At 46.5% G+C, this 25313-nt stretch overlaps 1 protein-coding gene across 5 annotated transcripts in view; it reads left to right on the top strand.

Annotated features, from left to right (window-relative positions):
- The window catches only part of slc5a11 (solute carrier family 5 member 11), an 80836-nt gene that overhangs the window by 41698 nt on the left and 13825 nt on the right, over positions 1-25313 (top strand). For 4 of the 5 annotated variants that reach the window (XM_086000138.1, XM_086000139.1, XM_086000137.1 and 1 more), the window contains 8 exons: positions 364-468; positions 8273-8377; positions 11889-11994; positions 14243-14323; positions 15683-15888; positions 16444-16579; positions 16680-16787; positions 17763-17913. In XM_086000138.1, coding sequence (XP_085856264.1) covers positions 364-468; positions 8273-8377; positions 11889-11994; positions 14243-14323; positions 15683-15888; positions 16444-16579; positions 16680-16787; positions 17763-17913 — 998 coding nt within the window. The remainder of the gene's footprint in view (positions 1-363; positions 469-8272; positions 8378-11888; positions 11995-14242; positions 14324-15682; positions 15889-16443; positions 16580-16679; positions 16788-17762; positions 17914-25313) is intronic. The other variant, XM_086000140.1, reaches the window with a different exon arrangement.

Below are 25313 nucleotides of genomic sequence, written 5' to 3'. Positions count from 1 at the left end.
ACTGGAGTGTCAGCCTAGCATTAAGTGCACAAGTCTCTGGATTGGGACTTGAACCCACAACCATTCTGACTCCGAGGCGAGAGTGCTGCCCACTGAGCCACGACTGACACAATGTCTAATTACTCCTTTTCGTGGTTGTCCTGGCCTGTGGTGGCTTCCTGTATGGTCCATTTCAATTTCTGCCCCCTCTAATGGGTGGGGCTGTGATTCTCTTTCACTGCAGTAATCCCTCCGGCTTTGGAAACGTTCCAAACATGCCCCCCAAATAACTACCAAAAAGCCCCATTTTGTTCTGATATTTGTGTAATTGTCTCCGTTCTATCAGTGTTGCAATAGCGATGAACATATTCTCTCTCTCTGCAGGTCACCACTATGCCTGAATATTTACAAAAACGATTTGGAGGCCAAAGAATTCGGCTCTTTATTGCAGTTCTCTATTTGTTCATCTATATATTCACAAAGATATCAGTAAGTATACAATTTTGAAAAGGCCAACTTGAAGACAATGAGGGGAGGATACAGTAGCATAGTGGTTATGTTACTTGGCTAGTAATCCAGAAACCTGGATTCATGATCCGGAGACGTGAGTTCAAATCCCACCACAAATTACAGCGGATGCTGAAAATCTGAAATATAAACAGCGCTGGCTCGTGGGATACCAGACCGCGCGTGCACAGTACCCAACTGGACCACGCATTCGTTGGCTCCATGCGGAGGTCAGGGGATCCATTGGTGGCTGGTGGGGGGAAGATCGAGGATTGAAAGGGGAGAGAGAGGAAGACTGGGGGGGGTGAGTGAGAGAGACGGGAGAGAGAGAGACTGGGGAGAAGAGAGAGGGATGGAGGGGGAGGGAGAGAGACTGGGGGAGAGAGAGAGAGAGAGAGACGAGAGAGAGAGACTAGGGGGGAGAGAGTGGGACACAGAGAGAGGGACTCGGAGGGAGAGGGGGACAGAGAGAAGGAGAGGGGATGGAGGGAGAGAGAGAGAGGGACAGAGAGAGGGGTGAGGCTCCAGACGTGTGTAGTCTGTTCCCGGGGACTGACAACACAGGTGGAGGTGCAGCACATATAGAATGGCCGCTGGAAGGAGGCTAAAGCAAAGTTTTAGGCCCTTGGTGAAATAAAAATTTAATTTTTTTTAATTCAGAAAATTGTTTATAGCGTGAAAAAAATACAGGAACATGATGTTGAATGTCCCGCGGTAAGTTCCAGTTAAATTTTGCCAGGTGTTGTCCCCCTTCTGAAAGAGTCTATCAGGGTTATGTTATGAGAGAGGGGGGAAAGTTTGTGCCCCTGTTTGTACCTCAGAGTCTGTGAGAGACGGGGGGAACGGCAGCAGAAAAAGAGGAAACAACTTCTCTCTTTGGTGTCATCGGCAAATTTTGAATTTCTACTCTGTATTCCAATATCCAGGTCATTTATATATATGTAGCCTGGCGAAATGGAGCAGCACAGGACACGAACTTTCGTTTTTGGGGTTTTTTATTCTGTATTAATAACTTGGGTCTAGGTTTAGGATGAAATTGTAAATACATAAAACACAGTCGACAAAATACGGCAGTGGCTTGCCCAACTCTCCTCAGAGCACACCCCCCACGCTGCATCTAGAAAATGGAGGCTGTGAAGAAAGGGGAGGTTCCTTTGGCATCACATGGCCCTTCCCATAAACCTTTTCTCCTTTTTTCAAATTCTAAAGGGGAAAATGAACCGCGCCATCTAGTGGACTTAAATATTCACTGCATTTTCCCACTTGGCTACATTCTCCCCTGCTTTAAAGTCAACGTCCTCGGTGACTTAGCACCCGTTTTTCACTTCTTTTACAGCTTCTCGAAAAAATGCAGTACCCAGACTCGATAAAACATGAGAGAACACCTCAGGACTGAGTGAGACTGCATTACAGGCTGACTGAGGCAAATGGTATGGGTTAGGGTTTACCCCAGCATTGGCTCTTTTAGTTCTGCGAGGAGCCGGAATGGGTACCTCAACCTCAGTCCCACACTCAGAAGGATCTGAATGCTCTGGCTCAGAAACAGCCTCTGATTCCTGTACATCTTGGGCGTTACCAACAGGATCATTGTTTACTTTTTCCTCCTGAGTTAACTCTGGATAGGTGACTTCCTCTACCACAACAAACTCAGTATCAGAGGGCTCTGGCAACGATTCTGTCAAAAGAGTGACAGGGGGTACGGTGACAGGGGACTTGGTTCTCGTCCGCCTAGGCTCAGGGACAGGGGTAACACATGGCCTAAGATTAACTCTATGGACCCTTTTTAAAGGACCGCCCTCTACAGGCTCAACTGCATGTGTAGTACCCTGTACCTCCACCACTCTGTACACAGTAGGACCCCACGCATCCTGAATTTTGTTCCTACCCAAAGGCCTGTGTCGTAAGTATACCAACTGACCCACCTCAATGGTTGGACAGTACACTTTGTCTTTGTTAAGTTCAATTCTTTGAGCTGATTTCTTTTCAGTGTACTCTCTTGCCCTTGCATGTGCCTCCTTCAAACGCTCTTGGTGGACAACCAACCACTCATGTTTCTTGTCTAACACTTGCTCCTGACCTAATAAAGCATCTACAGGAAGGTGTGGATGAACCCCGAAAAGCAGATAGTACGGTGAGTAGCCAGTCGTAGCATGGGGTGTTACATTGTAGGCATACACCAACTCAGATAAGTGCTCAGGCCAGCGGCGCTTCTTTTCTGGAGGCAGTGTACGCAAAAGATCATGTAAAGATCTGTTGAATCTCTCACATTGAGCATTTCCTTCTGGGTGGTGTGGGGTAGTGCGGGTTTTCTTTACACCATAAAGCTTACACAGCTCGGCAATGATTTCACTCTCAAAATTTCGACCTCTGTCTGAATGCAATCTTTCTGGGACCCCATACTTCATGAACCACTCTTTGAGAAGGACTTTTGCCGTGGTATCAGCCTTTTGGTCCCGAGTAGGGAAGGCTTGTGTGAATTTAGTGAAAACATCGGTCACCACTAACACATTCTAACGACCATCGGAGGCCGGTTCCAGCATGGTGAAATCTACAGCAACTACTTCAAGGGGCCGGGAGGCTAGAAATGATTTCATAGGGGCATGTATCTTGGGGTGGGGCATTTTTGTCAAAACACACCTCTCGCATTTCTTGACCCACTGTTCCACATCCCCATACATCCCAACCCAAAAACATCTCTGTCTCAAAAGGTTCTGTGTGCGCTCTATTCCCTGATGGCCCATACGATCATGCACACCTTCAAGCACGACTTCTTTCAAACAAGAGGGCAGTAGTAGCTGGTGACACTCACCAACATGGACATCCTCGATTACACGGTACAACAAACCATCTTGCTCACAAATACGGGGCCACTGCTTTAACGTGGATAATACTAGCTTGGATAACTGCGACCTCTCCTTGTAAGTTGGCCTCCGCTGCTCACCCCAAAACTTCCTAAACACGCTGAGGGTGGGGTCTGTGTCCTGAAACTTACGTAGTTCTTCTTTAGAGTAACCGGGAAGTGTTGGTGTGTTACCCTGCAACTCACTACGCTCAGTACTTTCTTCTGCGTCCGAAACACGGATCTGTCTGACTTTACAGCACTTGACTCCTGCTGTCCCTAAGTCTGGTCCTAGAGCTGTTCCCTTGTGAGTGACATTACATATGGCCACACAACCATCATAGTCCGCATCCCCACTGTCTGACTCGGGCTCCCCTGCTAACGGCTGCCTAGAGAGGGCATCTGCTGCTGCATTACAGCGGCCTGGGCGGTACTTGACGTCAAAGTCAAAAACAGCTAACTGAGCCACCCATCTTTGCTCAACAGCACCTAACTTAGCTGTAGAAAGGTGACACAGGGGGTTGTTATCTGTTATGACAGTGAACTTGGAACCTAGAAGGTAACCTCGAAATTTCTCTGAAACAGCCCATTTGAGGGCGAGGAGCTCTAGTTTCATACTGCTGTAGTTTCTGTCATTTCTTTCAGCATTACGGAGCCTCCTACTGGCATATGCTATCACTCTCTTCCTATCTCCCTGCTGCTGGTGGAGGATGGCACCTAATCCTAGGTTACTGGCATCCGTCTCTACAATAAAAGGCTGAGTGAAATCTGCGTAACCTAACACTGGAGCACTGATCAGCTTTTCTTTCAGCTGTTCGAAAGCAGCTTGGCACGCCGCTGTCCATGAACCTTCAAACAACCGTTTTGCTTTTGCTGGGCTGTCTTCCCTAAGGCATGCATTGACTACGTCATGGAGAGGGCCAGCTCGTTTAGAAAAATCCTCAATGAACCTCCTGTAATAACTACAGAAACCAAGAAATGACCTCAGATCTTTGACTGTACTGGGGACCGGCCACTTCTTTACGGCGGCAATTTTCTCTGGATCTGTCCCTATACCCTCCCCTGAAATTTGATGCCCAAGGAACCTGACTTCCTGCTGCAGGAAGTGACACTTTTCAAGCTTTACTTTCAAACCTGTCTCTTTCAGTCGTCTTAGAGCTGTCTCAAGCCTCTCTAAATGGTCCGGGAAGGTCTGAGAGAACACAAGGATGTCATCTAAATACACTAATAGGATGTGGAACACTAAGTCGCTCATAGTCGCTTGCATAAGTCGTTGAAAAGTCGCAGGTCCATTACAGACACCAAAAGGCATTCTGAGGTACTCAAAAAGGCCAAAAGGAGTTGTAAAAGCAGTCTTAGGCCTGTCACTTTCACGAACAGCAACCTGGTGGTACCCACTTGCAAGATCAATGGTCGAGAAGAACTTTGCACCATGAAGGGCATCAAAACTCTCGTCAATGCGGGGCAAAGGAAATGCGTCACGTCTGGTTTTTGAGTTTAGTTTCCTAAAGTCAACACATAGTCGTATGTCTCCATCAGTCTTACGAACTACCACTATGGGTGAAGCGTATGAACTATTGCTCTCCTGGATGACACGCTTTCTTAAAAGCTTAGTGATGTGGGCCCTCACCTCTTTGTACAGTGTAGGTGGAATACGACGGTATGGCTCTGTAACTGGTGCGTCATCTACCAAGTTAATCTCATGCTCAACTTTATCAGTGTAGCCTAGGTCCTCATCCTTAAAAGCAAATACTTCCGAATACCTGGCTAAAAGTGCACCTAACTCTGCTTGTTGGCCCTGTGTGCCACCTATGTGTAGTTTGTCCAAAAGCAACTGAATGTCTTTGTCTGTCATCTGTCCTTCTTGTCTGCCAACAGTTACTTCCTCTGTGTCAGCGGAGATGCGTTGAAATCGCACCTCACAGGAGTCCTTGTCTACACACTCTGCCTGAGTCGGAATACCAAGCCTGGTCCTGGGGTTTAACCACACATCCTCCTCAGAGAAATTTACCACCTGCACTGGAAATAAATGTCCCTTTGATTCAACTAAAGTGGGGACAACTACCAGGCCACCTGGCAATGGTGTGTTACCTGGCTCCAACAGCATTTTAGTGCTGCCACCTGACTGAGTTTTAAGTCCCTTTACGTAGACTGTAGCTATGGAAGACGCAGGCACATGTACAGCACCCCTACCAGCTACACGGACAGAAGATGACTTTGGAGTGATGTTACACTGTTGTACTTGCTGAAATGCTTCCCTCCAATCTGAATCCAACTTTCCCCCTAGAGTAGTGTCAAACTCAGCATGAACTAGTTGTCTGCATCGGCTGATGATGTTCATACCAATAAGACCTGGTGCTGCAGGCTGTGACTGCTGATGCTCTTTGACTACCAGGACACCACATTCGGGTAAGGTTATGCCCATAGTTTCAACGTCTAACTCAAGGTAGCCCAAGTAGGGAATGTCCAACCCGTTGGCGGCAGTGATCTTAAGCCACCCGGTTGTAGGCAGCATATCCTCATCCCTCCCAAGTAAGTGCTCTCTGAAAAAAACTTCAGTAATAGTGCTGACTTGGCTCCCGGTATCCAGTAAACAGTTAGCAGTAACCCCCCCAATCTTGAGATCTACTACTGGACATTTACCTACTGCACGGTCAAGAAATCTGTCACGAATACCAGTACTGTTCTGAGAGCCTGCAGGTTTTCCTCGCATTGCCCGGCTCATGTCAATCGAGGGAGTTAGTTTTCCTGCACCCCAGCCAGCATTGGTGGATGTGTTTGCTACCTCGTGCTTCTGAGGACACTGTTTGGCAATGTGCCCCGCCCCGTTGCACTTAAAGCAAATAGGCTGACCTTCATCAGTGAACTTTGGCTTGGCTCTAGGTTTCCCAACCTTGTCATTACCCGTGTTTTCCTTCTGTAGAGCAAGACCCCGTACTGCCTCTGTTAGTTCCCCGATAGCTTTACCCTGTTCCGCCACCACTTTAAGAACATCCTGTAAAGTGACAGCCTGGCTGCCTGGTACCCCAATGGCAGAACACTGAAGATCCCTCCCCGTACTGTCACACACTACATTCTTGCTCTTTGCAACTTTAGTGCTACAGGGCTGGTCTTCTAAGGACCATAAGACAGCTTCCTCACGTACATCGAACAGGGTAGACTGGGGGTTGTCTCGTACAAACTTGCGCAACTCTCTCCGGAGTGAGGGATCTCTAACACCATCAACAAATCTGTTTCTGACAACCCGTTTTGTGTCCGGCACAGCATCAGGTGATTGCTTTACCAAAGTTCTAATAATCTGAGAGAGTGCATGTGAGTATTCTTGGAAACCTTCACCCTCTTCTTGCTTGCGTCCATAGAAAGTTTCTAACAGCTGGGACTCACTGCGTTTTTCGGTGAAAGCCCCCCTTAGGTAACTGAACAGGTCACTGGGCTGCTTAGACTCTCCACCCAACCGTAACCTAATTTCCTGTAGGGCTGCCCCCCTCAACAAAGATCGAATGAAATCTACCTGCTCTGCAGGAGTCTGATCTCTAGCTCGTAGTACACTTTCAACCTCTTCAATGAACTCATCAACTGAACGACTATCTTTAGATACCTCACCACTGAATGGTTGGATCTGACGCTCTCTGGGTACATACACATATGACTTGGTTGCCCCATTACCTAGAGTGGCAATAATTGCCATTGCTTGGTCATGGTTTTTTTTCAACTCTGAAATCTGTGCCTTGAGTTGATCTATCTGGTTGCCCTCACCCACACTCGAGGTATTGTCCTCACCATCCGAATTGTGAGCTCCACCCGCCTCCTCAGGAGGGTCTAACATTTTGACTCAGTTCACAAGTCCCTGACAGTCACTGAATGGGATGGCCGCTGTGACGATTCTTCTCCAATGGTGTCCCTCCTCGGTGCCTTGATGGGTCCTCTCCCAGATTGGTCCTGGCGCCCTCTGGATCCCGTCTGTCTGGTCTGGTCCTCCTTAGCAACCCCAGGCAGCACTCTCCGTCCGTCTCCAGGTCCACTTGGCACCACACCGCTCTTCCCCCACTGCCGTATTTTATGTAACTTTCCCAAACCTGAGAAACTCCAAGCTAACAGACCCCACTCCTGGTACCAAAATGTGTAGCCTGGCGAAATGGAGCAGCACAGGACACGAACTTTCGTTTTTGGGGTTTTTTATTCTGTATTAATAACTTGGGTCTAGGTTTAGGATGAAATTGTAAATACATAAAACACAGTCGACAAAATACGGCAGTGGCTTGCCCAACTCTCCTCAGAGCACACCCCCCACGCTGCATCTAGAAAATGGAGGCTGTGAAGAAAGGGGAGGTTCCTTTGGCATCACATGGCCCTTCCCATAAACCTTTTCTCCTTTTTTCAAATTCTAAAGGGGAAAATGAACCGCGCCATCTAGTGGACTTAAATATTCACTGCATTTTCCCACTTGGCTACATATATATTAAAAAAAACAGTGGCCCCAGCACTGACCCTTGGGGAACACCACTGTCTACCATCCTCCAGTCTGAAAAACAACCATTTACCACAACTTGCTGTTTTCTGTTCTTAAGCTAATTCCTTATCCAAGCTGCCACTGACCCACCTATTCCATGAGCCTCAATTTTGTTAACCAGCCTTCTATGTGGTACTTTGTCAAATGCCTTCCTAAAATTCATGTAGACAACATTGCATTCCCTTCACCAGTCCTCTCTGTTACTTCATCAAAAAATTCAATTAGATTAGTCAAACACGAGCTGCCTTTTACAAATCCATGTTGGCTCTCCTTAATTAGCTTAAACCTCTCCAAGTGCCCATTAATTTTTTCCTTGATTTTTGTTTCTAAAACTTTACCCACCACTGATGTTAAACTGACCGGCCTGTAGTTACTAGGATTGTCCTTACACCCTTTCTTGAACAATGGTGTCACATTTGCCATTTTTCAATCCTCAGGTACCTCCCCCGCATCTAGGGAAGATTGGAAAATTATGGCAAGCCCTTCCGCTATCTCCTCCCCCAATTCCCTTAGCAACCTGGGATGCAAGCCATCTGGACCAGGTGACTTATCCACACTAAGTATACCCAGCCTTTCCAGTATATCCTGTCTATCAATTTTCACCCCTTCTATTGCTTCTACCTTTTCCACTTCTACCGATATTTTGTCAGCATCCACCTCCTTAGTAAACATCGATACAAAGTACTCATTGAGTATTCTAGCCTTGCCCTGCGCCTCTAAGCATATATCACCTTCTTTGTCTCTAACTACTCACTTACTGTGGAATTAGAGTTTATTATATTATTTTTTGTTGTATGTTTAATGACAATGTTGAAGAGGGAAAGAGAAACTTGGAGCAACTTCTGTCAAAGCTGCAACGAGACTTGAAAGAATTAAAAAAAATTTATGAACTTTTCACAAAAAATGAGTGTTAAAAGCACTTCCGCCCCCCCCCTAAGTTTTGAATATGATTTTGGAAGAAACAAACAAAAATCAATTTTCCCCTCATCGAAACAAGTTTCAACCAGGTCTTAAACTCCAAGCACTTTTAAAGAGGGTCTGAAATGCTTAAAACATTTTAAAATTGAAATTTCTCAATATTTGACTTTGAGCGATCGACTGAAGTGAGCAGCTTTACACAAATATGCAACCATGCTGTTGAGGAGGGGGAGGGCGGAGAGGATTTGTAGGAGTTGCATATTACTTTTTATTGACTTTAAAAAAAATATCATTAAGACGTTTGGGAAGAGAACCAAAAAAGGGGAAAAACACAAACCATTTTATATTGTCTGTCGTTCTATAGTCCTAACAAATCCCAGGAATAATGTAAATATAGATTTCCTCTTAAACGTTTAGTGGAGTGTTAATAGAAACACAAGTTATGTAATGATGTATAAAAATTGCAGGAAGTTACTTTAGAAGAAGCCACTATTTGTTTATTGAGAAAGACACAGAAAATACTTTGATTAAACTGATAATGTACAATTTTGATTTGGTATAAATGTTTGAAATAAGAAATTAAAAATTGAGAGTACAATGAAATTTGTTTCCCACTATTTAATTGGGAAGTACCTAAAATAATTCAACACTTTTTGTGATAAGAGCAGGGATTAATATTGTGGAGAATGTTTGAGAGAAAAACATTAAAAGCAGAATTCGTAAATTAACATCTTTACGTCAACATATTAGTAAACATTTCCAAGTCAGTCTGATTGGTTCTCCTGTCCAGGAAGGAAGGTGAATGTTTATTTCTGTTAAATCATAGCTTTTCCTGCTTTTTGTTTTTAATTCGGTGACGCAAATTATGTATGTGTTTTTCTGCACTTGTGAATAAGTGCTGCATTTCTGACCTGTTACATGGAGGGTGGGGGGCGGTGTGCTGGTTCAAGAAGACAACGTTTCTTAATGGAAGTGATTGAAGTTGGAAATACGGATACCCGTTTTTCTTCAATTCTTTTTAATACTGTGAACTGAAGAACTACAGTACTTTATATTTGTTGGTTGTCTGGTTGCATTGTGATTAATATTCTAATTACTTATGTGGACCTACAGCACGTCAGCGCCATAGGAAACTCGCTGCTCCTGCTGCTCGTGCAGCCACTCCTAAAGTGACATGAGGGATGGGCTAATACATTGAAAACTTTAAAATTAATACATAAGAAATAGGAGCAGGATCAGGCCATTCGGCCCCTCGAGCCTGCTCCACCATTCAATAAGATCATGGCTGATCTGATCTTGGCCTCAACTCCACTTTCCTGCCCGCTCCCCATAACCCTCGACTCCTCTGTAGCTCAAGTATCTGTCTATCTCAGCATTGAATATATTCACTGACTCAGCCTCCACAGCTCTCCGGGGTAGAGAATTCCAAAGATTCACGACCCTCAGAGAAGAAATTCCTCCTCATCTCCGTCTTCAATGGGTGACCCCTTATTCTGAAACTATGCTCCCTCGTTCTAGATTCCCCCACGAGGGGAAACATCGTCTCAGCATCTACCCTGTCACGCCTCCTCAGAATCTTACGTTTCAATAAGATCACCTCTCATTCTTCTAAACTCCAATGAGTATAGGCCCAACCTGCTCAACCTTTCCTCATAAGACAACCCCTTCATCTCCAGAATCAACCTCGTGAACCTTCTTTGAACTGCCTCCAATGCAAGTATATCCCTCCTTAAATAAGGAGACCAAAACTGTACGCAGTACTCCAAGTGTGGTCTCACCAACATCCTATACAGTTGTAGCAAGACTTCCAATACAAATTACACGAATAGATATGCCTCTTTCAGCTCACCTCGGGATTTTGGATTGTTTGTTGATGCATAACCGTGTAACTGAGTGACGTTTCTGAAGTGTTAATGCATTGTTATGCAGTTCTTTTATATCCCAGTCATTTCTGACAAGTAATTTTTTATTAAATAGAGTTTGTACATGATGAGCTAAAAGCTTTTAATTAATTCTACTGTAAACAAACTTGCAGAATGGGCATGTCAATGAAAAATTAATTTCAATATAGGTAAGTGTGAGGTGGTGCATTTTGGTAGGAGGAATAAGGAGGCGACCTACTCCTTGGAAAATAAGAGTCTAAATGGGGCAGAAGTGCAAAGGGATGTAGGGGTATAGATTCACAAATCATTAAAAGTAGCTACGCAGGTTTAAAAAGCCATAAAAGTGCAAATAAAGCACTGGGGTTCATTTCTAGAGGAATAGAATTCAAAAGCAGAGAAGTTATGTTAAACTTGTATAGAACCGTGGATGATCTGAGATGGTGGGGTGGCAATATGGCATTACTGTATATATGCTTTTAAGTGGTTGCTGTTGCTGTCGTCGTTGTTGTTTTAAAATTTGCTCATGGACGGAAAGGTCGCACTCAAAGGAGTTCGTGGCCTGCTCAGTGTTATAAATCTCATCATCATCAAGAAACTACTCATGAAATAACACTGGGCGGCCAGCTGGTGGCGCCGTCTAAGGAGTATAAATACTCGGGCGTGGGCCCCAGCTTGCCAGGGACATTTTGTAAGACAAGGAGCTAGTGAAGTACAACTAGACCTCCATGTTCTGGAACAAGTTGATTAAAGCCTTGCTTTATGCTCAAACCAAGTGCGTAGTGAGTTTTATTACATCACTCAGTACAAAAAAAAGATTAGAGGGAGCATTGCTGCTAAATCGGCAGGAAACACACCTAGGATTAGCAAGCACAAACTGAACGAATGTGACCCAAAGTGGATCAACAAATGATTAGGAGTGAAATAAGGAAGAAAAACTGTACATGCCCTGTAGGAAGAGGAATATAACATTGAGAAGCAGATTATTGGGGCATTCAAAGGAGCAAAGAGAAATTAGTGAAACATAAGACTGAACAGTGAGCATCACTTGTATATAAAGGATATGGGATTAGGACTACTGCTCGTGTGAAGAATAAGCATGATGTGGTGTCACATGTATATAAGCACAATATATAACCATCCTCCCATACCCAACAGTATAACTCACTGAGTGGGTGGGATTTGAGCTGGGCTGTGAGGTTCTGTGGTGACATGTTGCTGAGTAATGTATCTTGTGGTAATGTGTTGTGCGCAGGTCGATATCTATGCTGGAGCTGTCTTTATTCAACAAGCTCTTCGCTGGGACTTGTACATCGCGGTGTTGGGATTATTGGTGATCACCACTCTCTACACAGTTGGAGGTAGGTCTGTCAAACTGTGTGCATTCTTCCCATGTGAAGGGTGATGATATATTGCATCCAGCCACATCATCACCTCACTAAGGTCCAAGTACAGGATCTGCTCCAGAAATTCTCATCTCCCTCCTGCTTCCAGTTGAGCCTACATCTTGTTTCATCAGCAATGCGCCCATTCCCTTTTTTTTTGTTGAAAAAAAGTCCATATCCACTGCGGTTGATGATGTTTTGAAAGGATATTTACTAGTCCTAGCCCCTTTAGGGCTACCCCGGATCAGGCATATTTCTCAGACGTTCATTTTCAACTAAAGTTTGAGGTAGCCGAATCCTAAAGACGCTTAATTGGGTCTAAAGGTCCGGGCTATCGCTCCCTAAAGGAAAGGAACAATCTGAGAATGTTACCGTCCTCCAGATAGCGCTGTTAATAAGTTTAGCTAGACTGTAACGTTCCGGATATTATGAGGGTCCAGAAAACTCCCTCAGAATTCTGCAACTCCTCACCAAAGAGTGTACAGAGATTGAGTTCGCGTGTTTTTGATACAAAAGTCTTATGTGAGACAATTCTAAAAATATATAGATTTATTAAAGAACCAACATGCAATTTACAGTTGGTGAGTCAATCGCAACATTAACAGTTCCAAAAAGAGAAAACATATGGGGCTGGGTTTTGATTCTGGAGGCGTGTAGGAGGCGGGACTACAACTTTCGGGGTTGTAGTCCTGCCTCCATCGAGTTGTGGCCAACCCACGCGATTTTCACTTGATTGACCTTGTTGAGCCTGCCCAGCGGGCTCAGCAGGCCAATTAAGAGAAACTCAGCAACAGGTGATGTCACAGATTGATATTTCATCTGTCAAGAGCTTTTGACAGATGAAATATCAGCGTTTGACAGCGCTTTGAAGCTGTCAAACACTGACAATCTGTACTCTAAGTTAATTCCTTCCTCTCAGGCTGATTTCGAGAGCTCTCCAGAACAGAAAGCTGAATGCTGCAACTTTTGACAGCTCGCGGCCATTCTGCTTTCTGTGCCGGTGAGATGAGGGACTCCCGAGACCTGAAGGAAGGAAGGCTATAAAGGTAAGTAAAGGTAATTAAACTTCTTTAAACACTTTACACACACCAAACACACTTACCTCTTCACTCATGCACCCATCACTCACCTGAACACCGGACATCTCGAACCCTCCAAGTCCTTCAGCCCAACGGCCCGCCTCGCTAACTTGGCGTGGTTTGGAGCCGTCGGGAATCCCACACTTCAGCAGTAAAAATAGGGATTAGGCTAAAAACTGCCTGTTAACTACTTGTTAACAGGCAGTTTATTGGCACTAATCCCCTTCCCGCCTTGGGGAGGCGGGTCCCAGCACAGGTCGGGTATCCGCCTCCTTTGAAACGGCATGGAGGCGGGTTGGGGGCGGGATGGGTTCGTGCCCCCCGATTTCGAGATTTTAACCCCCCACATGCCTCCAATGCCGCCTCCATGGCCCAATGAAAATCCTGCCCATGATCTTTTTAACAGAGAATCTTACTTTCAAATCTTAACTTCACTACAGTATTACAGTTCTTAAAGTTTTCTACAGGATATCCATCAATATCAAATATCTTTGATCCCCGAGGTACAAAGAGTGGTAGACTACAGAGCCGCCTCTGAAGCCGAGAATCGCTTTGCCCGATTAAAGCGAGTCTGTTATCCCATTTGAGAGTTCAATATTTATACCTTTTCCAGTGGTATTTCCTTTAAGGTTTTCTGCTGATGCAAGCTAATTATCTCTAGTCATTTTTCTGCTGACCTCTGCAACTCTTACTGCCACCTCAGCCAGAACCTTGTCTCATCTCTAGGTGTTCTAAGTTTACCATATAAAAACGGTGTGACGGCAGGTGTTCCTTACTTTATGTCATCTTTACGAGGGCAGATGTTCCTTATCTTATGTGCTTCTTTACGAAGTGTAAATTAGAACACCTTATCCAGGGTGAACCATTGTTTTTTTCCCAAAAGGTCAGCCTGTCGGAGTCCTTCACCTTCTGTTTCAATAAGGTTATTTATTCAGGGTCAACAACTGTCTTATCTCAATAGCCAGAATGCTTTCATAGCTATTTCATAGTTCGGTTTCTAAATTTCCAACCCCAGTTTGTCATGTTTTAATAAGGCCAGAACTCTTTCATAAGAGAGTCTATTTTTCTGAACAGGTTATATGGCTTATTCCTTCACAGTTTGTACCAACCGAGTAGAACTTAGTTTTGCTTTTTTTATGTGGCAGGTGGGCTGGCGGCTGTAATATTCACTGATGCCCTACAGACAGTGATCATGCTGATCGGAGCTCTGATTCTCACGGGATACGGTAAGTGTACTTGGACTGAGTGTGCAGTGTTAGAACTTGCAGCGATATGAGCCAAAACTGACTTTCACTTTGCTACATTGGACTTTGAATCAAAGAGGGCCGATACCAGTCACACAGTAAGGTCCGATACCCCTCACATTATTGGAACCAATATCAAAGGAATGGAGGAGCCAACTCTATTTATAAAGGCAGTTTTGGTGCTGGGTATGTTCTGCCCCGGGTCATTGCTTGACTCTGGTAGGTGTGAAGTCTCTAATCCCATTTTCAATACATTATTAAGTTTGCTGATTCCGCACTCTCAGTGGGGAGAGTGGGTCAGGGATAGGGTTACAATGCTAGCACTAGTTCTCTGACCCACACTCCCTTTGAGCACAGGTTCAGCGAATTTACTCTTAAATCTGATCATGATTGTGGATATTTTCCAGGGAAGAGATTCTGTTTGCAGAGATAGTCCTCGCTTATTTGGAAGGTGTGTTTATAGCCAGGTCCAGTACCCTGTTATAGTGAGGGCTGGGCAATTCACACTGTCACTTCTCACCATTGCTGGCAGTGTGGCTAGGGTGTTGAATTTGGTGGAACGGTACAAGAGTAATGTTTGCATCTGCAGCTGGTTAAACTGAAATGTACCCTGGAGACCGGTCAATTCATTTTGTTCCTGAAGTGTCTCCAGCCTGAGTTTAACATCAAGTTCTGAAGTGTAGTGAGAGTTTACAGATTGCGGAGTTGCAGGACTGGCGTGCCACACTTGAGCCCTGGGTTCAGAGAATGAGCTGCACTTGGGGGGGCTGCCAGCTCGTGGGGTTTTATTGACTCTGAAGGTACGTTTGCCCCCAACAGTGTGGGTGGCACCCTTGGCTGGGGCCACCTCACTCATAAAAGATGTAACAGGGCATTCAAACCAGCGATGCCCCACACGGCGAGCTCCCAGTGCAGCCACGACCTCAGTGGGCGGATGTTGCTCAGAGGCACTGTACGTCCTCACGGGAGGAGAATGAAGTCTACCAGCAACTTCTCTTGAGCTTCTCCCGGCAGTGAGTTCAGGATAACCGGTATAACAGAATGTCACCGGTTAGCTGGGGGTTCGGCACAGGGAGAACATAAAAGGGGGAGAGAAGAAAGCCTTAAAAAAAAAGAGGTAGAAAAGTAAAAGAAGATACCTTTTACACAAAAGGATAATCTTCATTAAATGATTTTGTACGAAGATTGTGTCTTCGAAATCGTTCCAAAGGAATGCTGATTTTTCTTTTTAAAGCGGCGATTAGTACAGTATTATTTGGTTTGCATGGCACAAATTCAGCATCCAGTTAACTGGATGGAAGTGTTTCTGCTAGTTCAATGAAACAAGTCTCTGCTCTACAGCTTTTATTAAAGTTGAAGGCTACTCAGGCCTTCAGGAATTGTACTTCTACGCCATTCCAAGTGTCCGTGACCTCAACACGACCTGTGGCCTCCCAAGAAAAGACGCTTTCCACATTTTTCGGGATCCTGTGACTTCTGACTTTCCCTGGCCAGGTGTATTGATTGGAATGACTGTCCCTTCGATCTGGTATTGGTGCACAGATCAGGTACCACCCTCTAGTTACTGTGAGTCGCAGTGCGCCATCCTTCAGCCTTCTCTTCCTTGCCCGAGCTTTCAAAAACCAAGCTTGGCGTCACCTGTCGCTACTTCCTGACTTATCACATCACCTTTTCCATGCTTGTGTGTGCGATTGGCTCAGTTGATAGCAAGGCCTAGAATTCGCTCCCTTTCTTAACCTTCTATCAGCACAAACTAGCTGGGGGTAGAAATTGGTACGCGTTGTGCCTGTTTTTTTGAAAATGAGCCCAGACTAGTATCTAGGTCATTGTGTCTACTTCTCACTCCATCTGCCTCTCACTACTCTGTTACTACTGATTATAATTTCATGGGCCATTACGTTTGGATTGTTTTGAAGTAAAATTATCTTAAAATCAGGGCTAAGTTGGTGTCTGAAGAAGTGATACCAGTGTTCCGATGAAGGGTACACACCTCAAATGTCACAACCCCACATATGCTGACTGAATTTTCTGTCTTAATTTCAGATTTCCACCATTTACAGTTTTTATGTTCAATGACCCTGTTATGTTGTGTCAAACTTCAGGTCATCGTCCAGAGGTCACTCTCTGCCAGGTCGCTGCTTCATGCCAAAGGTGGCTCCTTGCTCGCTGCCTACTTGAAAATCTTGCCCATTTTCATAATGGTGCTTCCAGGCATGATCAGCCGAGTGCTGTTTGCGGGTAAGTGTAAGGCGGTGCCTGCACGTTCGGACTGTGTCAGAATTTCACGGAGTGGCGTCTTCCTGAAAACTCTCAAAAATGTTTATCTCTATTGTTTTAGATGAGGTGGCCTGTGCCGATGCTGATACCTGCCGGAGAATTTGTGGGAACCCGGTTGGTTGCTCGGACATTGCCTACCCAAAGCTGGTAATGGATCTGCTGCCAGGAGGTACAAGCTGTCCAATTACACAGAATGTACAGCAGAAACCAGGCTATGCTGGTGTTTACACTCCACACCAGCCTCCTCTTACTCTATTTACTTCATCTCACCCTATCAATATAACCTTCTATTCTTTTCTCCCTCATGTACTTATCCAGCTTCTCCTTAAACGCATCTATGCTATTCGCCTCAACTACTCCTTGTAGTAGCGATTTCCACATTCTCACCACTGTCCGAGTAAAGAATTAATCTGGGATCATCGTAAAAAGTAGTTATCTCCAGAAATGGTTTATTGTCACCGAGATGTTTCTCTTGATCTAGGGACCTACCTGGTGTGCTCTTCCCATCAGGCCATGCAAGTGGACCTGGCATTTATTGAAGCTGTTGGATCCCAACGGGTACTTCAGTTAAAACCATCATCAGCATAAACAGGGCCAGCAAAATTCACAAGTTAATCTGGGAACATCCTCACTCACACTATCTAATTCTCTCCCAGGTGAAAGTGTCTCAACTGGTGTGTGGGAGTGAAAGGGCAAATCGACACAGAGGTGAGATTGAGGGGTTGTGGCAGAGAATCTTGGTCCAAGAGCTCATGAGAGGGGGCTTGACCTTCACATCCTCTCCTTCTTCATCATCATGCTCCCTGGCACCATTATTCTCTTAGTCCACAAGGAAGATGTTCCCCTCTCCTCCTTCTCTTCCTCACCCTCTTCCCTGTGTTGCTGTGATGGATCTGCAAGAAAGGAGGGTCACAAGCTAAAGATGGGTAAGCTTGACTCCCATGGGATGAACCAGACAGAGGCAGAGATGGCGTGGTTGTGTGTTGCTTCACACGATGCCATGGTGACTTAGAAGTGCTCCACTATCCTGGCACTATGCCCTCGACCTCGCGTATCATCCCCTGAAACCCACTCACTGCTATGATGCAATTTTTAGTAGAAAGCGCAGTTTGACCCCATTCTTGTTCTCACTGTTCCACTGCAGGACTGCGAGGCCTGATGATGTCAGTAATGATCGCTGCCCTCATGTCCTCCCTCACTTCAATTTTCAACAGTGCGAGTACGATATTTACAATGGACGTCTGGCACCACATCCGACCTCACTGCTCTGAGTGGGAGCTCATGATTGTCGGCAGGTAAGAAAATACTGAGCTGGCTGGGAAATAGAAGGTTTAGTTCAAAAGTGCAATTGCTGCCTGTCCATAAGCAATATGGACTCTCTTTCGTGTTTCTGACCAAAAGTTTTAATACACCATCCTACATATTGTTCCTCTCCTTGGCTTGTAATTGTGTCAAAATCAAGACTCATCATATTCTCACCTACTTTATTTGTTTCCCAGATCCTCAAAACACTGGACCGTCTTACCTTGCTGACTCTTTCCTTCTTCTTACACTCTGTTAGCCTTCCCTGCTCCAATGGAGATAGTCCCAGTATCTCCAGCCTGTCCTCATAACTGTAGCTTCTTATCCCTGGTAGCGTTTAGGTGCCATCACGCAGCAAGGGAGGTAGGAGAGGGGGGGGAAAAATTGTATTTATATCATATCTGTCAGAAAGATCATGAAATGTTTTACATACAGTGAATGACTTTGAATTACAGTTGCTGTTGTTGGTATGTAGGCAAATGTGGCGGCCAATTAGCCAGGAAAATTGAGGGGGAGCTTTGACCATCATTACTTTTGTTGTTAGCGCGCCTAATAATAATCCAGAATATGAGGAAAAGTAAGTAGATTTATTTTGGAACTTAAACAATCTTACACACAGCACTTCATTGCTAGCTTGGAAACCCCATCCTGTAAACTGGTTGGCTTGTGCAGTCAGGATCTAATCAGAACATTCATCCGTAGCATTGCTGGCATCAAGGGCAACACCTCAAAATCCACTGACTCAATGGAAAGCTCATGACACCTTCATTACTTTAAAACCAATAAAGATCTATATTTATTTATACCTAAATGATTCACTCACTCTTTTCATTTGTAACTATTATCAGTACTCCTATAATATTATAAAACAATATTTTGTGAAGAGTCTCCCTAATTCCCCAAACTACTAATTGTCCATATACAATCCTCAAATGTTTAACATTTCTCAAGTTTTTCTGGCTATTTTGGCCTGGGTTTTCTCCCCACCCCTCGTTGACTGGGCTGCATCTCGTGGGGGGTGGGGCAGGGGGCGGTGATTCCCCCCTGACCCTGAACGACTTTTTGGCCTTGGGGTCACCCGCACACTGGAGTTATGATACGGCTGACCTCTGGAGATTACGGCGGTGTTGGGATACAGTCACTTCCGTGCTGCCTGCTACTTGGCAAGTTTTTAAATCAAAAATGAGTTTTAAACCCCCCCCCATCGCCCGCTGACCATTTGCACAGGTCTTGGCTGCCAATAATATTTCGCCCTCCCTATTTTCACCGATTATTAAATTGCCGGAAGTCTGGGCCAAACTACCATCTACAAGGCACAAGTCAGGAGTGTGATGGAATACTCTCCACTTGCCTGGATGAGTGCAGCTCCAACAACACTCAAGAAGCTCGACACCATCCAGGACAAAGCAGCTCGCTTGATTGGCACCCCATCCACCACCTTAAACATTCACTCCCTCCACCACCGGCGCACCGTGGCTGCAGTGTGTACCATCTACAAGATGCACTTGCAGCAACTCGCCAAGGCTTCTTCGACAGCACCTCCCAAACCCGCGACCTCTTCCACCTATAAGGACAAGAGCAGCAGACGCATGGGAACACCACCACCTCCAAGTTCCTCTCCAAGTCACACACCATCCTGACTTAGAAGTATATCACCGATCCTTCATCGTCGCTGGGTCAAAATCCTGGAACTCCCTCCCTAACAGCACTGTGGGAGTACCTTCACCACACGGACTGCAGCGGTTCAAGAAGGCAGCCCACCACCACCTTCTCAAGGGCAACTAGGGATGGGCAATAAATGCTGGCCTTGCCAGCGACGCCTACATCCCATAAACTAATAAAAAAAAGATTGCTCATGTCAAATTGAAACCGTGTTTCCCTCATTTCAATGTAGTTACTGTACATTCACCCAGATACGGGTGGGGGGGAGGAGGGTATTGGTTACAGAGCTTGCCCCACGAAAATTGGGGTGCGGGAGGTGCGCCTGGTGAGGACACGGCAGAGTGGATCTCTGTGCATCATCCTGCTGCTGCCTGCCCCAGATCCACCGGGGATTGGGAGCAGAAAGCCTCGATTGAACCTTCTTACTTCAGGAATTTCACTTGATTTGTTTTTTTTTAAAATCACTCTCTCGATCTTTACTCTGTCAGGTGATAAAGATGATACAGTTGAGGTCGAATCTCTGGTTGTTGTAACCTCAATAGGTAAATTCAGCAGTACATTCCGCACTTGCATCTCTTGTACCCTGATGATTATGTCCAAGTAACACATCTAATCTATTTGTATCAAATATGACCTTGGATAAACTTGCTCTTTATTGATATTTTCCTGTGTCAATGTACCTCTCAGGTTCACTTCATCACCAGATTCCAGTGCTGTTAGACTCCGTGTTCTTTTGTTGTTTTTTGACGTGACTTCCCATCTCTGGATTACCAGTCTTAGAAATTATTCTTTGTTACTACACACTGTCTCAAAACCTTAACTTTTTGATTAAGCTTTTGATCATTCGGATCAACATAATAGGAACGTAGGGACAGGAGGAGACCATTCAGCCCCTCGAGACACTTCTGCCATTCAATTAGATTATGGCTGATCTGTATCTTAACTCCAGCTACCCGCCCTGGCTCCATATCCCTTAATAAGCCTTGCCTAACAAAAAATTAATCTGTTTTGAATTTTTCAATTGACCCCCAGCCTCATCAGCTTCTTGAGGGAGAGATTTCCACTACCCTTTGTGTGAAGACGTGCTTCCTGACAGCATTCCTGAATGGCCTAGCTCTAATTTTAAGGTCCCCTTGAACTAGACCCTTCCCCCCCGCCCCCCCACACCAGAGGAAATAGTTTCTCTATCTACCCTATCAATTCCTTTAATCATCTGAAGAACCTCAATTAGCTGACAAGTGGCAAGTAACATTCGCACCACACAAGTGCCAGGCAATGACCATCTCCAACAAGCGAGACTCTAACCATCTCCCCTTGACATTCAATGGCATTACCATCGCTGAATCCCCCACTATCAACATCCTGGGGGTTACCATTGATCAGAAACTTAACTGGACCAGCCATATAAATACTGTGGCTACAAGAGCAGGCCAGAGGCTGGGAATTCTGCGGCGAGTGTCTCACCTCCTGACTCCCCAAAGCCTTTCCACCATCTACAAGGCACAAGTAAGCAGTGTGATGGAATACTCTCCACTTGCCTGGATGAGTGCAGCTCCAACAACACTCAAGAAGCTCGACACCATTCAGGATAAAGCAGCCCGCTTGATTGGCACCCCATCCACCACCTTCAACATTCACTCCCTCCACCACCAGCGCACTGTGGCTGCAGTGTGTACCATCTACAAGATGCACTGCAGCAACTCGCCAAAGCTCCTTCAACAGCACCTTCCAAACCCGCGACCTCTACCACTTAGAAGGACAAGGGCAGCAGACGCATGGGAACATCACCACCTACAAGTTCCCCTCCAAGCCACACACCATCCTGACTTGGACCTGTATCGCCGTTCCTTCACTGTCGCTGGGCCAAAATCCTGGAACTCCCTTCCTAACAGCATTGTGGGTGTACCTACATCATAGGGACTGCAGCGGTTCAAGGCGGCGGCTCACCACCATCTTCTCAAGGGCAATTAGGGATGGGCACTAAATGCAGGCCTAGCCAGCGACGCCCACATCCCATCAATGAATAAATTTTTTTTTTTTAAAACGTTTAATCTTCTATACTCAATCTTTCCTTTCTTGGCTCAGCAGCTATCTTTCTTACCTCTATTTCTAGCGCCTTGGGACATTTTACATTAGAAGTGCTACATAAATGCCAGTTGTTGCTGCTAGCTTACAGGCTCCATGCAGACGACTGACTTGTCCAGTCTACTGACCATATGCCAGGTAGGTTTAGTTTAGCTTCAGTACCTGATCCTTGAACATTACCATTTTCACTTTGTTTACCCTTTTCCTCCTGAACGTTAACTTTGGTTTCGTTAATCAAAATCTCTTCCTTTCTTTTAACTCTGGTATCATAGAGTCATAGAGTCATAGGCCTAGAAATTGGGTTTTGGCGCAGCGACGGCTTTAGCGCCGGAAGTTAGTGCCGGAGCTAAGTCGCGCTGGGCGGGCCAAAAATTCACTACTTCTGCGCCCAAACGGCTGCCGGCGCTGCTGAAAGCTGTTAGCGCCTGAAAACTGGCGCTATGCGCTGAATTTCGGCGCTATTCCGGCGCTGCGGCGCCCGCTGCGGTGCGGCAGGTTCGGGAAGTGCAGGCCTCCTCCTTCCCTTAAGGAGGAGCTGCCTGCACCCGGCCGCGGCCCGCGATAATCTTTTTAAAAATGAGCCCGGCACCTCGGACAAGTGCCGGGCTTGCTTCTGTTCCGGGGGGGGGGGGGGGGGGGGGGAAGTCCGGGGAGGGAGCTGCGGCCAGGTGGGCGGCGGGAAAGCGGCCGGCCGCCGCGGGGCCTTTAATGCGCCGGCGCAACGTTCTGTAAGGCACCTCTGCCAGAACGTTGCTTGCGGCTGCCACGGGCGAGGCGGCCGCAACTCAATTTCCGAGTTCGGGCGGGTTACCATGGCAACCGGGACGCTGCGCACACCGATGACGTCATCAGTGCCGGCGCAGCGCTACCGGCCTAACGCCGATTTAGGGCCCCTGTCAATTTCAAAACTGGCCATAACTTTGCCGCTAGGCCCTCTAGCGCCTCAAAAGCGGCGCTAAGGCCAGTGAATTTCTAGGCCATAGAGTTTTACAGCACAGAAAGAGGCCCTTCGGCCCATCGTGTCTGCGCCGCCCATCCATCCCTGTCCAGTCTAATCCCATTTTCCAGCATTTGGTCCATAGCCTTGTATGCAATGGCATTTCAAGTGCTCATCCAAATGCTTCTTGAATGCTGTGAGGGTTCCTGCCTCTACCACCCTTTCAGGCAGTGAGTTCCAGATTCCAACCACCCTCTGGGTGAAAAAGTTCCTCCTCAAATCCCCTCTAAATCTCCTGCCCCTTACCCTGAATCTATGCCTTGTTATTGACCCCCCTACTAAGGGGAAAAGTTCCTCTTTATCTACCCTATCTATGCCCCTCATCATTTTGTACACCTCAATCAGGTCCCCCCTCAGCCTTCTTTGCTCCAAGGAAAACAACCCCAGCCTGTTTAGTCTTTCTTCATAGCTGAGGCGCTCCATCCCAGGTAACATCCTGGTGAATCTTCTCTGCACCCTCTCCAAAGCAATCACATCCTTCCTATAGTGAGGCGACCAGAACTGCACACAGTACTCCAGCTGTGGCCTCACCAGCGTTTTGTACAGCTCCATCATAACCTCCCTGCTCTTATATTCTATGCCTCGGCTAATGAAGGCAAGTATCCCATATGCCTTTTTAACCACCTTATCTACCTGTTCCGCTGCCTTCAGAGATCTATGTACATGTACACCAAGGTCCCTCTGACCCTCTGTACTTCCTAGGGTCCTACCGCTCATTGTGTATTCCCTTGCCTTATTTGTCCGTCCAAAATGCATCACCTCGCACTTTTCAGGGTTAAATTCCATTTGCCACTTTTTCGCCCATCTGACCAACCCGTTTATATCGTCCTGTAGCCTGAGGCTTTCCTCCTCGCAATTTACCACCCCACCAATTTTCGTGTCATCTGCGAACTTACTGATCATACCTTTTACCTTCTCATCCAAATCATTTATGTAGATCACAAACAACAAGGGACCCAGCACCGATCCCTGAGGTACCCCACTGGACACAGGCTTCCAGTCACAAAAGCATCCTTCGACCATCACCCTCTGCCTCCTGCCACTCAGCCAGTTTAGGATCCAACGCGCCAAGGCACCCTGGATCCCATGGGCTCTTACCTTCTTGACCAGTCTCCTATGCGGGACTTTGTCAAAAGCTTTACTGAAGTCCATGTAAACCACATCCACAGCATTTCCCTCATCCACCCCCCTAGTCACCCCCTTGAAAAATTCAATCAGATTTGTCAGACATGATTTACCCTTGACAAAGCCATGCTGACTATCCCCGATTAATCCTTGCCTCTCCAAGTGGAGACTAATTTTGTCCTGTAGTGTATGTACCCGTCTACCTTTAAGAGAACTATTGTATGTAACCGTTCACCTTTAAGAGAACTACTTTAGGTGTGGCACTACTTGTTTGGCTTCTGTATACTGTAATACCGACGGTGACCACACCGGTATATAAGTGTTGTGGCATGATTCCTTGGGCAGATTCGCCCTGACCTTCGAATAGTAAAGACCTGTTTGTTTGTTATTCCTGAAGTCTGTGTCGTTATTAACTGTACAACCCACAGACTTTACAGTGGCGACGAGTCCGATCGTACCCTGCGGCAAGACTACCAAAGCAACTAAAGAGCGTCGAAGAGAGGCAACCGCCCTCGTCGTTCTGCTGGAAGAAAACACGAGGCTGCAGCAATAGAAAGGAGGAAGACTTTAGCAACAAAAGCTTCCATCAGCAACAGGCACTGACTACCCTTCTACCACGGTGCAGAGTGAGCCGATCAGCAGGAAACAAGGCGGCCGCGGAGACTGTGAGTAGGGAAAAGTGTAACGAAATCCGGAGGATAGGGGCTGTGCACTCGACCACGGTCGAGGGGCAGCAGAGCTGGTCAGGAAGGCGGGTCCAACGGCGTCGTGAGATAGCCGGACCGCGATCGGCGGGAAAAGCCGGGCAGCGACCGAAGCCACGAAGCGCTGAGACCGGGAGCAGGCGCGGGAAGAGAGAAACTCAGCTGCAGCCGGGGAGGGAAGCACCGGACTGCGTGAGGGCTGGGAGGCGAACGGGAGCCGGGCGTGTGGGAGAGGCAGAGCCGACCAAAGGAGGCTGCGCGAGAGCCAGTCCAGCGGCTGAACTGTTCTCCACCAACGGGGTTCCCAGCGCCGGTAGAGCCGAACGTGGGGGAGAGAGAGACAGAGCCGAGCAAGGGGAGAGAGACTGCGCGAGAGCCAGTCCAGCGGCTGAACTGTTCTCCGTGAACGGGGTACCCAGCGCCGGTAGAGCCGTGCGAGCGGGAGAGAAAGACAGAGCCGAGTAAGGGGAGCTGTGCGGAAGCCAGCCCAGCGGCTGAACCTGTCCGCTGTGGGGAAAGCGTACCCCTCCCACCAGGGAAGAAACGCGGGAAGCCGCCATTAGGCGGAGAAGACGACAGACGCGGGAGACCGCCATTGAAGGGGCGGGGAGAGAAGGAAAGAGCGGGAAACCGCCATTTTCGCAGGAAAAACCGCCATCTTAGAAATAAATAAATAAGAATTTAAAGAAATACTTGTGCTGCTCCCAAGGAAAGGAAGATGCCTAAGCGAGGGAATATTAACGATTTTAATTCTGAGATAGAAGACTGGGCCACGTACGTGGAACGCATCGAGATCTATTGTGAAGCCAACAAAATAGAG

This window comes from Somniosus microcephalus, chromosome 11, assembly GCF_052327205.1.
Source record: "Somniosus microcephalus isolate GS21.2 chromosome 11, FLI_Smic_1.0, whole genome shotgun sequence".
NCBI lineage: Eukaryota > Metazoa > Chordata > Chondrichthyes > Squaliformes > Somniosidae > Somniosus > Somniosus microcephalus.
This window is presented reverse-complemented; position numbering and strand designations above follow the sequence as displayed.